Source organism: Brachyistius frenatus, unplaced genomic scaffold, assembly GCF_029030835.1.
Source record: "Brachyistius frenatus isolate BFR_SWC_R1_liver_20210118 unplaced genomic scaffold, ASM2903083v1 Contig_115, whole genome shotgun sequence".
Taxonomy (NCBI): domain Eukaryota; kingdom Metazoa; phylum Chordata; class Actinopteri; family Embiotocidae; genus Brachyistius; species Brachyistius frenatus.
The window spans coordinates 567,316-579,639 of NW_027210714.1; the positions used below are offsets into that span (position 1 = coordinate 567,316).

The 12,324-nt window shown below is 39.9% G+C and overlaps 2 protein-coding genes across 3 annotated transcripts in view; both read left to right on the forward strand.

The window, feature by feature from the left end:
• Window positions 1–12,324, forward strand: part of dock1 (dedicator of cytokinesis 1) — a 173,354-nt gene that overhangs the window by 105,535 nt on the left and 55,495 nt on the right. For both annotated transcript variants that reach the window (XM_069713097.1, XM_069713099.1), the window contains exons 28-29: window positions 9,358–9,459; window positions 11,848–11,942. In XM_069713097.1, the coding sequence (XP_069569198.1) occupies window positions 9,358–9,459; window positions 11,848–11,942 (197 nt within the window). The remainder of the gene's footprint in view (window positions 1–9,357; window positions 9,460–11,847; window positions 11,943–12,324) is intronic.
• The window catches only part of entpd1 (ectonucleoside triphosphate diphosphohydrolase 1), a 185,760-nt gene that overhangs the window by 1,032 nt on the left and 172,404 nt on the right, over window positions 1–12,324 (forward strand). The window lies entirely within an intron of this gene.

The following is a 12,324-nucleotide window of genomic DNA, read 5'->3' on the forward strand; positions in this document are numbered from 1 at the left end:
AAAGACAAGGGTACCGAGTTTTGATACTTTTATGGCACCAACTGAACTGCTTCCGTACTATCTACTATTGAAAAATGCCTTGTCATTGAGTACAAAATTTCAATACTTACCATAACTTTTGTTACGTATACGCAGGAGTCAGTGAGTCACAGCATTTACTATAAGTAGCCTCTTTTGGGGCAGGCGGCCCATGTAGATATAATGACTTAAATGAGCTAAGCTTACATTAGAACATCTTATTTCTCTTTTCAAACAATTATTTTGTCCGTATGGCATTTGAAGCATTTATGGAACATCGGTAAGTTGTAGCCCGTAGCGATAACTTGCATGTGAGGCGTTTTGGGAACATCTTTTAATTGTAGCTGCAGAAAAATAACCTGGGTGCCCCTCCCCTCCTCTAAACTGCATGAAAACTACAGATTTGTACCATTTTGACTCAAAGTCATTTTATTTTTCTTAAAAGTTCAGTTGGTATTGACAAAAGTTTCTGGTACAGAATTTATTTTAACAATACCCAGCCCTCATAAAGACTAACACCATTGAGAAGTCAAGATGTATTGTTTGTTACGCAGGCCTAGAATTCAATGACTTGGGGCTGAAAGGGTTCACTGACATTTTTTTATAAAATGTAAAACCCATTCATCAAATTTATATAAGCTTTTGCAACTTTTTTTTAATAATATCTTTTTAATGTCAAAGAAAAAAATTAATTCAATAATTTGAAAATTCATCTTTTTTTTTGTCAAATCAAGTTTTCATAAAACAGCCGACCTATCTTTCCTCATCGTAAACCACGTTCCTCTTAATGTGACAATTCTCATTATTACATGTCGTTGATAAACATTAAGTCTATTTCCCTGTCGATACTAAATTGTTATTAGGAACATTTTCCTCTGCTGGATCACTCCCTATTACCAGATAATTTTTTGCCATTAAATTCTTCTCTCATCATCATTAAATCCAAGTTGTTGTTATGAGTTATTTTTCTTGCTATTTATGTGGTAAGCAGTTTTCAATGGGTGTTATACACATTTGTGATACAGGATGGTTCCCCATCTTGGTGACCTTTAACAACTGAACTGTGAGAATGAAGTTAAGCTACATATATGTGATGGAAACTACAAATTAGGAGGAAAACATTTTCCATATCCTGGAACACCTGCAATTATTGCCCTTGATATGTATATGACTGAGGGAATACGTGACACCTCTGACGTCTGATTATAACTGACAGCTGTGGAAAATTCAAAATCCAGCTGTGGAGGTGGATGCCAAAAGATCTGCAGAGAATTAAAAGGGAGAAGTGACTGAAATTTTAGCTGAGTCTTGTATTCAGTTCACGTGTATCCTTATTAGATCTCCTTCCTTTGTTTATCTCTGTCTCACTGCATCACAGCTCTTTCAGCCAAGTCCTTGATGACACATAATAGAAATTTTGCTCTTCTGCGTTCACCCCCTCGCCTCATTTCACTTTCCTGCAACATGACATAAAACATCCTTGCTTTCTGACTGACTGCACCTTCCAGGTGCTGAGCACTGCACTCACAACAAAATTTTATGAGACCCGGCTTCTTGTTTTGGAGTGACAGCAACACATCTGCTTCACAACCTTGTTATTGCTCTGCCAAGCAGCGACAAGCTGCAGGTTTGACATGGGAGAAAGCTGAATAATATTTGTAAAGATTTGACCTTGGAACATGTCGGTGCTCGGGAAGTGTTGTAGATTTGAACCGAGGGTAATGGCATTTGTTTAATGACTAGAGCTCCTCTGGGAGGTGATATCTACAGTACTCGGGGACGGAACAGGCTCTGCTGTTTTCTTTTATTGGAATCTGCTCAGAGATCTGCCTGTGTAAGCAAACTGTTTCTCAGATGGATAAACCGGTGACAGTGGACAAGTCACTGGAGTGTCTCTGCTCTCCTATTGATTTCATTACCTCAAAGCCGGGCCCTCAGGGGACTCTTATTTAATGTCCTTGTCCCTCACATGTACTATAGAGACAGCACTGTGGTCAAAGAAGGACTCTAACCACGCTTGTTTTCAGTTTTTGCTGCCTGCATTTTGGGATTGTAAATTGATCTATGGATTCTGTGGTTTGTAATTTGCCTACAGAGTTGCTACTAGTTGTGATTGCGCTATCATTGTCTTCAATATGTGCATTTTTCTGTTTTCTTTTTAATGAGTGTATTTTCAATTTGTGCATTGAGGGGGAAAAAAAGTTTCCGGGTTGCACATACTGATGTCACTGATTCAGTTTATAGAAGCATCTCTACTCTCCAGAAAAGAAAGGCACAAAATCTTACAATAGCTTCTCTACAATACAGTCCAATAAATGTGAAATATTGCCATCAAAACAAGTGGATGAGGCTCAGGTGGGGAAGCTGCCATATCACAAAGGAGAAGATGTTAAACAGATTTGTGTCATACATCTTGATGTTGTATCTGCTTTGGCTTCTGCTAAATATCATACTGTCACTCAGAGTTGCATCCCACCTCTCCATGAGAAAACAGCCAAAATGGAAATGAATGAAGGCATACAGATCAGAAGAGATGTGATAAAGCACAAATGTCAACATAGATTGGAAGCAACAGTGAAATGCAATGATGTATCGGGGTTACTGTTGCTCGATTGATTATGTAATATTATCACATCTTTTTTTTAATGTATTCACATGGAAATATTTCCAATTTGCAGAAGTTTTTTTTTTTTTTTTTTTTTTTTTTTTTTTTCAACATTTTAATGGGAAACATACCTTTGTCGAGACTCGCCGCAGATTCAAATGGCACTGGAATCTTTTTGTCTGAAATGAACTAATTAGTCTGAACTGTTGTTGATTCCCACATTACATATATACGCAGCTTTAGTTCAGTAAAGTAGTCACCGTTCAACTTCATGTCCGATCTGTCGTCCGAGATCGTGAGTGCATCCGTCCGCACAGCGTGCATGAGACTGTTGAGCGTTGTATCTGTATGGAGCCGAATTACTGGAGAAGAGAGCTGTCCATTTATTGTGCCTTAGATCTTTCGTACAAAAGAAAGGGAAAGTTTTGCGCTGTTTGCTGCTGCTGCTGCTGCTGTTGCTGTGCAGGAGCCCTGCCCCAGCAAGTCTCTGACTGAGAAAGCAAAGCTGAGAATGTGCTTCACAGATACGTCAGCGAGAGCGTGTACCCATCTGCTGCAGTCTTTTGGTCTTTTCATCAGATGTGTGAACAAAGTCTGTCTAAAAACAGCATCTAGAGAGCGGAGTGACTCAAAAGAACCACCAGAGGGATGTTATGCACACATTTACCAAACATGCTTGTCATGCACGTCACACGAGGGGGGGATTATGTCAAAGTGTGATGTTATTAAGTTGATAGAAATATAAAGGCAGGCTACCTGTAGTGAGTTTGACCACCAATAGCTAATTCAAATCATGGACCGTCTCCAACCACAATATTCAAAGCAGGGTTTGACCTTTAATGACAAACAGCCGGGGCTATCTGGACAGCATGCTGTGGCTTCAGGACATCACAACATATCATTGTGACCTGCACAATCCCCCTCCTGCTGCAGTTCATCCAACCAATCTGCCACCGTAACAAGGCAACGGTCGGTAAGATCTGTTTCCTCTCTTGTGAATGATGTATGCTTGGCATTGGACAAGCAGCTTTCTAGTTAAAGAAAAGAGTGGCCTTCACTCAAAGGGGTTTCCATTATAAATGAAGGTGTCTGCTCAAGGAAGTATGATGCTTTGATGTATTAGAGTGTGAAAGCGCTTCCTCGAGCTTGTCTAAGTCGGATGCTGTCTGAATGAATGGCATGATAGGTCACTTTCATGGCTGGCTGCCCAGGTTCTCTGTGCTTATTATTTATCCTTATGTATTCTGAAGTGTTTATCTGGATATCACCATGCATTACGCCGCCTGCTGCTAAAACAACAGAATGAAGCGTGAATGGTTTCAGCTGGCCCCTAACAGGTCCTTAACTGGTTTCCTTTGGCTGACCCTCCCTCCTGCCACCTTGTTGGTCTGATGTTGGAGCCAAGTGGGCTGGTTGAAACGTGCAGCAGTGGCCAAGTATATTGTATGTGTCAGCTCGGCCTGCTTTTGACAGGCCGGTATGAAAAGTGCTCAAGTGCTGCTGCTGCCTTTCCAGCCTCTTTGCTCTTGTGTCTGTGCTTTATGTGTGTGCGTGTGTGACAGTGGTGTATAAGGAAAAAAAACAAAGTAGACAGATGGATTTTCCTTTGTGGTAAATATGAATAAGAGTAATTTTAAAGCAACTGTATAAAGTCATTTAGAGTTATATTAAACAGAAACACATTTAACTGTCTTAAAATAAAGTATTATTGTTTTAATTCGTAATAGTTTTGTCATAGGACCAAATACTTTTGTATCTTGGTTCATTGTTTGCAAAGTTATGCTGTTGAAATAATTGAAAATTACTTGTGAAGGTTTTGTTTTGTCAAGAGATACATTTGCCAAATCATATATAATAATTAAATGACAAGTATGGCCAAGAGTGATTTCTGGTATGGGTATCGCTTCATAGAATAATTATAATAAAAGAGCAGATACAGGTCCGTTTTCCAACAGATCCACAGCAGCAGAGGAGACTGGTTTCTGGACGTTTTAAAGGTGGCTGGAGCACAGCTAATTTGGTCTCTTTTACCAATTTTCTTTCGAAGATCTTTGGAATTGTTCGCAGAAAATCACCTCAGTGCAAATCTTTGAATCTCATCGTCAACAATGTTTCATGTTTTCTCCGAGTGAGGAGACAAATTTAAAATAATTTAAACTGGAGTCTTGTTGTGTGCTTTTTGTTGAATGCTTCTCTCTTTCTTAGGATTTTCTTTTTCTTCATAACCAAAGCCTCCTCCACTCCTCACTTGTGTTTGCATAGGAGCAGTGTCTTCATCCTGCTCAGATTAAATGGCACAGTGCCCATGTGAGTTTTTTTTCAATGTGCTTGTGTAATTTCCATCGTAATGAGTCGGCAAATTCACATTGCATCAGGCTTGGAGCTAATAGAGAGAAGGAAGAAATCATTTTGATCCCTGTTGGTCATCAAATGCTCTTCCTTTGTCTTTTTCTCTGCTCTGGTGTGAGTTTCCTCTCCTCCACGGACGTCTTGAGGCTCAGGGTACAGCTCTCCATGGGCCGACATGCCATTTCCCCACTGCCTTAATTAAAGGCTTAAAACAATGCTCTGTTAATGGGGCGACCCTTCACTGCGAGAGCAAACATCAATTTTTTGATTCTTTGCTGTCAGGCACCAAAGTGAGATGAATTATCAGAGAGATGCAAGCTAGTGAGCAGCTTGTGATGGATCTGGCCCTGCCCTCTAATTACCGCTTTTTCATTTCCACTAAGATTCTGTTTCATTTGTCCTCAAGCACAAGATGGATAAGGAGGCAGGGTTTGGGGGAATCAGTAATATATATCACTGGTAAAGTTTTTGTTTATTTTTCATTTACCTTGAGAAATTGTTTCAGTAGAAGTATGAGCTTCAGGACAGTTCAATTGGTGGCCATTAGATGACTGTTTCTGTGAGCATCTTGAGCTTATTTGTCTTGTCCCTCAGGTGCTTCGTCCCCAGTGGCAGCTCAATGATCAATCTAACAGGTTTTTTTTGCTTTACTTTTGACCTTTGTATTTGAGGTCATGAACTGTGCTTTTTCGCTGCTCCCTCAAATCCTCAATAAACTACTTTATTATGTATTGAAAATTAGGATGTCTCAATAGCAGAAATTTGGTAGTTGGTACCACTGAAATTTCCCGACTCTCAATCTACCCGATCTATATATTTCCAAATTAACTATTTATTTTGAAAACCATATCATATTTTGACAGAGTGAAGAATGACGATGGTATAGCCTGTGAGCAACACTCATCTCACTTTAAAATCTATCGCTGTGTTAGCTTAAGCAAGATAGCATTAGCAAAAGATTTACAGCAGGTACAGTTGTCACAATCAACAATGGTAACATTTCCAGATGTGAACATTTTGACAAAATGTTGATATAAAGTTAAAAACTCAAACTTGCTCACCTTGCGTACAGTTTAGGATGCCAATTCATCAATTGTTCATGTAAGCTTGATGTGTTTACCTCTTTCATTCCAAATGCTCTGTGTTACTGTTTGCACACTGGATTAGGTTGTTTCTAGCTTGTTCCTGAGCACTCGACTCAAACGCCAAATATCCCCAGACAGGTTTTTGTTTTTTCCCCACAAGTCTCAGCAGTTGTGCTGCCACCGTTGCACAAGCAATACCCTGGGTACTTTAGGTAAAATTGAAAAACAACTTATCACTGAGGTACCTGTTCTTGAGAGATTCCTCGTCCATGTATTTTAACAACTTGGGCACTTGCTTTGCATCATTGCGCAATCAACAGTTTTATTACTGTAGTTTCTTTCGTCTGTCCTTAAAGCAGCAGACGAGCTGGAGTATGAGATTTCAAGCAAAAAGTCTTTGTACATGCTCGCGACACTGCAAAAGTACAACTCATTTCATTTCTCGTTTTCTGATAATGGTAAGGGTCCAAGACTCACGGTAGTTTTAAAAAAATTTTACCGAGCGAACAGTTTTGTTTTGTCTTGTTGATTTCTATTTGTTTTATCGAGTGTGCAGTGTCTAATAGCAGGATTTTCATCACTAATGAAGGAACTCTTTTTATAGTGGGATTTAATTCAAATAAATTCAGCGTTCAAGTCAGAAAACAAACAAGTCACAACGTACAGGATGCATCACTCAATTAAATTAACCTCGTACATAAACGCAATTAAAGGAGCCTTTTATTATTTTCTGTTGGGCAGGTAGCTGATGGAGTATTTTGTGGTCCTCCCCCCTCTTCATCATTCCTCGTGGCTCTCCTCAGTGTGTGACACCGCCCACACCGAAATCAGAACTGATAGGCCTGCTCTTCAGACTGTTTTATTTGACTTCCCAGCCATCCTTTTTCTCTCCTGTGTCAAATAAGAGTTGTCATGGTAACAGTCCTGGGTTCCTCCCAGTGACTAAATTGTGAAGATGAGCTCCGAGACGAGTGGCTGGACTTTCACCCCAAACACAGCTTGTCACTCTGGTGGACCTATAGAGTCCGCCGTATGACAGCGAAAGCTATCGCACTGCGTTACTTCGCGACCATCAGCTCTGAGCTGGAGACCTGAGAGAGGAGCACACCTGGACAATTTACCATTCGCCGTGATGCCTCGCTTCTCTTTTTCTCCCATTACGTCGTAACAGCTGGTGTGGCATGTGTTCCTGTTTCACATTTAGATCTTAATTGCTGCACAGTGGAAGGTCTGAATTCCTTCTCGGGGGAGAGTTTCTCTTTGTATGTCTCACTCTAAAACTACAGCAAGCCAGGAGTGTGGTTTCATGAAATCTCACCTGCATTTGATTTGCCATTAGGATTTGTCCACTGATCCGAGCGACTCCAGCTGCAATCACATTTGTTTAGAAGCTTACGATTCATTCATGAGCAACACGTTACAGGAATAAAAATCAATAGTAACATTGGCAGTTGCGCAGCCGCGTTGTTGGCAGTCTTGATTGAATGTTGGGAGTAGGCTTAAGGGGCTTATGCTACTGTATGCAGCCTTGGAGCCTTGTGGCAAGTCCCACACAGAGGCTTACAGCATGTTAAGTTTGCTGAAGGCTCTTTATCTTGGGGATTCATTCACAGCTGAAGAGATAGAAAGAATGAACAAACACGGGATACCCTTCAGTTGGTGTGGCCTCCCTTGTCTTCATGGTAAGGGTGGTTGCTACAGCAGGCGCCATTGACTTCTAAAGACTGCCGCCTGCTTTGAAGCCCTTGCTCCTTTTATTAATAAAGTGACTGCCAAGTGTTTGAACGGCGCTGCGTTTGCCGAACTGTATCTTCTCACCAAGACTGAGCCACCTCAAACTGTGCACCAGAGGTTATCTATATCCTTGTGATTAAGAAACGACGACCTTTGATCTTCGATTGGAAGAGTAAGAAGTGTGAGAAAACAGTTTTCTTTACACACTTTACAGACTTTATACACACTTGTCTCTTTGGTACTTTCTAATCAGGCTATGTCTAAGTTTGTCCTTCATTTTTAAGGATGAAAAACCTAGTGTAACTAAGGCCTTAATGCCCTCACAGATAAAAGAGGCTTGCCCTCTGAGCCTCAGAAAAACAGTTCTATTATAATATAACATGAGTCACACTGGTTTCTGTGAAGCATTAAAAAAAAAAAACATCAAAGCTGTGTATTTTTGACTGTATTGGCAACCATAGCGAATATTATAGGATGACTTCATTGTTCTGTACCATTCACTGGTTATTTCTTTGTGATGTGAATTTTTATACTGAAAAACATTTTTTTCGCTACTTAAAGATGTATGTTATGTTTGAAGGTCAGTAGTCTCAATCCAGCAATATGATGCTGACTTCAGTAGGTTTTGGAGAGCGGAGGAGACAGACAGTCACCTGTAATGCTTATGCATCTCAACGCTTATCAGACCTTTGATTTATTCATCTGGATGTGCTTTCATGGTTTCTTTTCAAAGCCATTTTAATTACTCTCTCTTATCTTCGGAGCATTATCCTTGATTAGGTAGTTGAGGTAAAACTGAGTGGAAGCAGCAATGAAAGCATAGCAGTAAATGAATACACCATACTGCTATTCTTCAAAGGCATTTCATATAATGTATTGTTTAGATTTGTTGTTAAGAAGTTCTTACCTCATTTGTGAGTTAATAGCAATCATCTCTTTGTCATCTGCATCTTTATGCTTTTCTTTTGTCCTTTTATTAGTCTCATGGTAGCTGATTATCATGATTATCTGCATAAATCTTTTGAGTTATTCATCTATTCCTGCTAATTTTGCGTGCAGTCTGTCAAACTTAAACATGGGAACTCCATTGAGTCACTCTAACGCTCAGGAAGGGCCCCTCCAAAATATAGCCTTGCATTTGCAGTTGTTTTTTTCTCCAGTATGTATCAGGCTTTGTCCACACGCATCAAAGGAATGACAATTGACTGGCGGCGGCTACCTCTTTTCACCCACATTGGCTCTCCCTTATCTCCTCTCCGCCAGCACATGTATGCTGTGCTAACCAGCGTCAGGATGGTGCACTGCAAAGTAAAGACAGCACTTTGGGGACCTCACAGGCATTATAATCAGCAGAGACAAAGAGCTGGGGAGTGGAGGGCAGTAGGTTAATGAGATCACTCACCGTGTGAGGATGCCCCATCTTTTCAAACCTGGGAGGCCAAGCCGGCTTCAGCCCACAGATCCAATCAACTCAGCTAGTCAGCAGCCATCAAAACCACACGCACAGAGTCAGTCCATCAATTTGAACCTGATTGTACACTAAATGCACTTCTTTGTCTTCTCCAGGGGAGCTTCGTGGCCAGCATGACTGCCACACTGAGGCAGATGGACGACTATCATTACGCTCATCTGATCAGCACCTTTGGCAAGATAAGGAGTGATGTGGTGGTGAGTACACCTTATCAGTGCGTCCACGTCTGCTAGATGAGACACTTCAGGCTACATTAACATGCACTGATGCAGAATACTCCCCCAATAGTTTAGTATCATTTTGTTCTGAATTTCTAAGAAATCAAAAGTCAGATTAGATCTGTTTTTCAACTAAATAGATTTTTCCACCACAGTAAAGTATGAAATTGAATTTCTCTGTCCTTGCTCCTGGGCTGCTACATGTACAGCATGCCTTCATTGATAGTAGCTCCCCGAGGGAAAAGAGATCACTTGTTGCTGCGTACAAGTTGGAGAGGAGGGATAAATCTCAGAGGTTATGGATTTCAGCTCTGAATAATTCTGCCCTCAATGCGCCATTTCTCTACTATCTGCTGGCAGATTAGCATTATGTTACTCTGCTCTAAAAAGAAGGAAAATCCCACTATTTACTTTCACCTCAATAAGTGACTTTTGAGCGTGAAAGGAAGGATTTCAGGTAAGGCTTTATAAAATGGTAGTAGAGGGATATTATGGCCTAACATGCATTTGAAGATAAAAAAAAAAAAAAAATTGTGATTGAGCTGACATCCTGCTAAAAAGCATTATTTATTTATCTACATGTCTTTTTTTAAGGCATACGGTCAATATTTTTAGGTGGCTGTTAAAAGAAATCAAAACTTTGTGACTTTCACAGTCGTGCAAAGGATCTGTTTGAATCTTGGTGTGTAGTTCCTGTAGCCAGATAAGCAGTCAGTGTGATGAATCAGGATCTCTCCACAGATTGTTTTGTTCCTGAAGCCGGTGTGTGCGCCACTTACACATTTCAGAACTGGCTGCAGGCAAAGGGGACTTTTTTGTTTCTCAGTTTTCTCCTCTAAACACGCCACCACTAAGCACAGGGATTCATCCATCCAGGAGTGAACATCTACAGCCAGAATAAGATCCACATGCATATTTATGTTTTAGGTATTTAGCTGGAATTGATTTGAAAACAAAGCCATCGAGGGGTTGAAGGTGGAATGAGCTTAAGTTTATTGATATAACCACTTAGGCAGGCATGAACTTCAGTCTTTAAAGCAAAAATACACAGAGAAAATGTCAGCTATATTTCTATGACTTGAATTTAAAAAAAACAAAACAGCAAGAGACTTTGGACATTAGAAAAAAAGTTGACGATCACATTCTAGCCCTGAAAAGGTATAAAGTGAAGGACGGAGAATCTGAAACTTAATTACTGCAAAGAATGTAGACCCGAGTATCTGTTAGTAGTAGAAGTGAACTTAGTATTCAAGTTGTCGTGTAATCCCTTCCAGAAAGTTCCCCATGTGCAAAAACACGTGATGACATGAGACCTCATACACATGTGATTTTGCACGTGAAACCTAAAATGAAATGAAAACATGTTGAAATTACATGTGAAATATAGAGTGCACATGTGCTGCACATATAAAACATGCTATGAGAAAGAGGTGGGTTTGGAACAGTCATGGTGTGGTGTGTGAAGCCAATGTAGATTTCCATGTGAACCCAATGGGATAACATGTGGTACCCATGCGATTACATGTGACACCCATGGATATTGTCATATGAAACCCTTACCTTTCACCGATGTGAAAATACAATGTGATGACATGGGAAACCCGCAGGATTATTTTGTATGTTAAACCCACGTATATTCCCATGTGAAACATATCTTTTCCTATATGAAACTCATGTGCATTGCAATGTGAAATCCATTGATTTACATGTGAAAACCATCAAACTGTGAAAGAAGATAATACAAATGTTTTTATTTTCTAACTTTTAATGCAAATGTTTTCACAAAACTGCCCGTTAAAAAGATCCAAATGCCCCAAAATCTAAAATCTAAAACATAGATGTGCAAATAATTCTGGCACTTTGTAAAGGCTCTGTCTTCTCTCCCTGACAATTCCCTATTCTCCTGTGAAGGTGTGATATGTGTGCTGTCTTCACGCGGGTTCTATATGTATTGATATCATTTATTGATATTGTTTGTTGTTACTATACTTCACGTGTCCCGTGTGGAAAAACATGGGAAACTAATATGTTTTTTCTGTAAGGGATGCTTGAATAGTAATAATAATAATAATATGTTCTGAATGTTATTCAAATATCTGATGAATAGTTTCCTTTGAAAACAGTTGCAATCTCATTGTACTCCCACTTTTGAGCATTAAGAATATGCTGGATTATTGATTTTGAGTATTACCTGCAAAAAGGGAAATACACGAGTCACCATGACCTTAAAAAGTAATCTAAAAGCTGTTTCTGCTTGAAAGCCACAAACTCCTAACAGTTCATTTCAGATTGCTCTTATCTCTGAGGTAGGAAGAATAACGGTTTTCATTTCTGAAAACTTTCTCTCTCTCCCTCTCTCTCTCGCAGGATTTCCTAATGGAAACATTTATCATGTTTAAAGATCTGATTGGAAAGAATGTCTACCCCTCCGACTGGATCATAATGAACATGATGCAAAATAAGTAAGTACTGCTGGACACACGTGCACGCACACAAATACGCACATGAAGTGTGCTGCTTTAAACGCCCCACACTGTTGTTGCTAAGGAACAGCAGTTGGAGGTGGGTAAAAATATTTTGAAATGTTTTTCTCTCCATGCAAATGTCGGCGCAAGGCCTCAGCAGCGTAGCAATCAGATGAGCAGTCAGCGCAGCCGCAAACAATCACATGAATTATAAATGCTCTGGTGTACGCTGCCTGCTAATTTCCAAACTTAGACTCAGCATCTCTTTACTTTCTTGCTTGTTGTGCTTCCGCGGCCTTCTGTTTTATTAATGTCAACCTTGCCTGATTTCTGTTTTCTCGAGAATATAAAAAGAAATGAATTGTGCTTTGCAAATTTG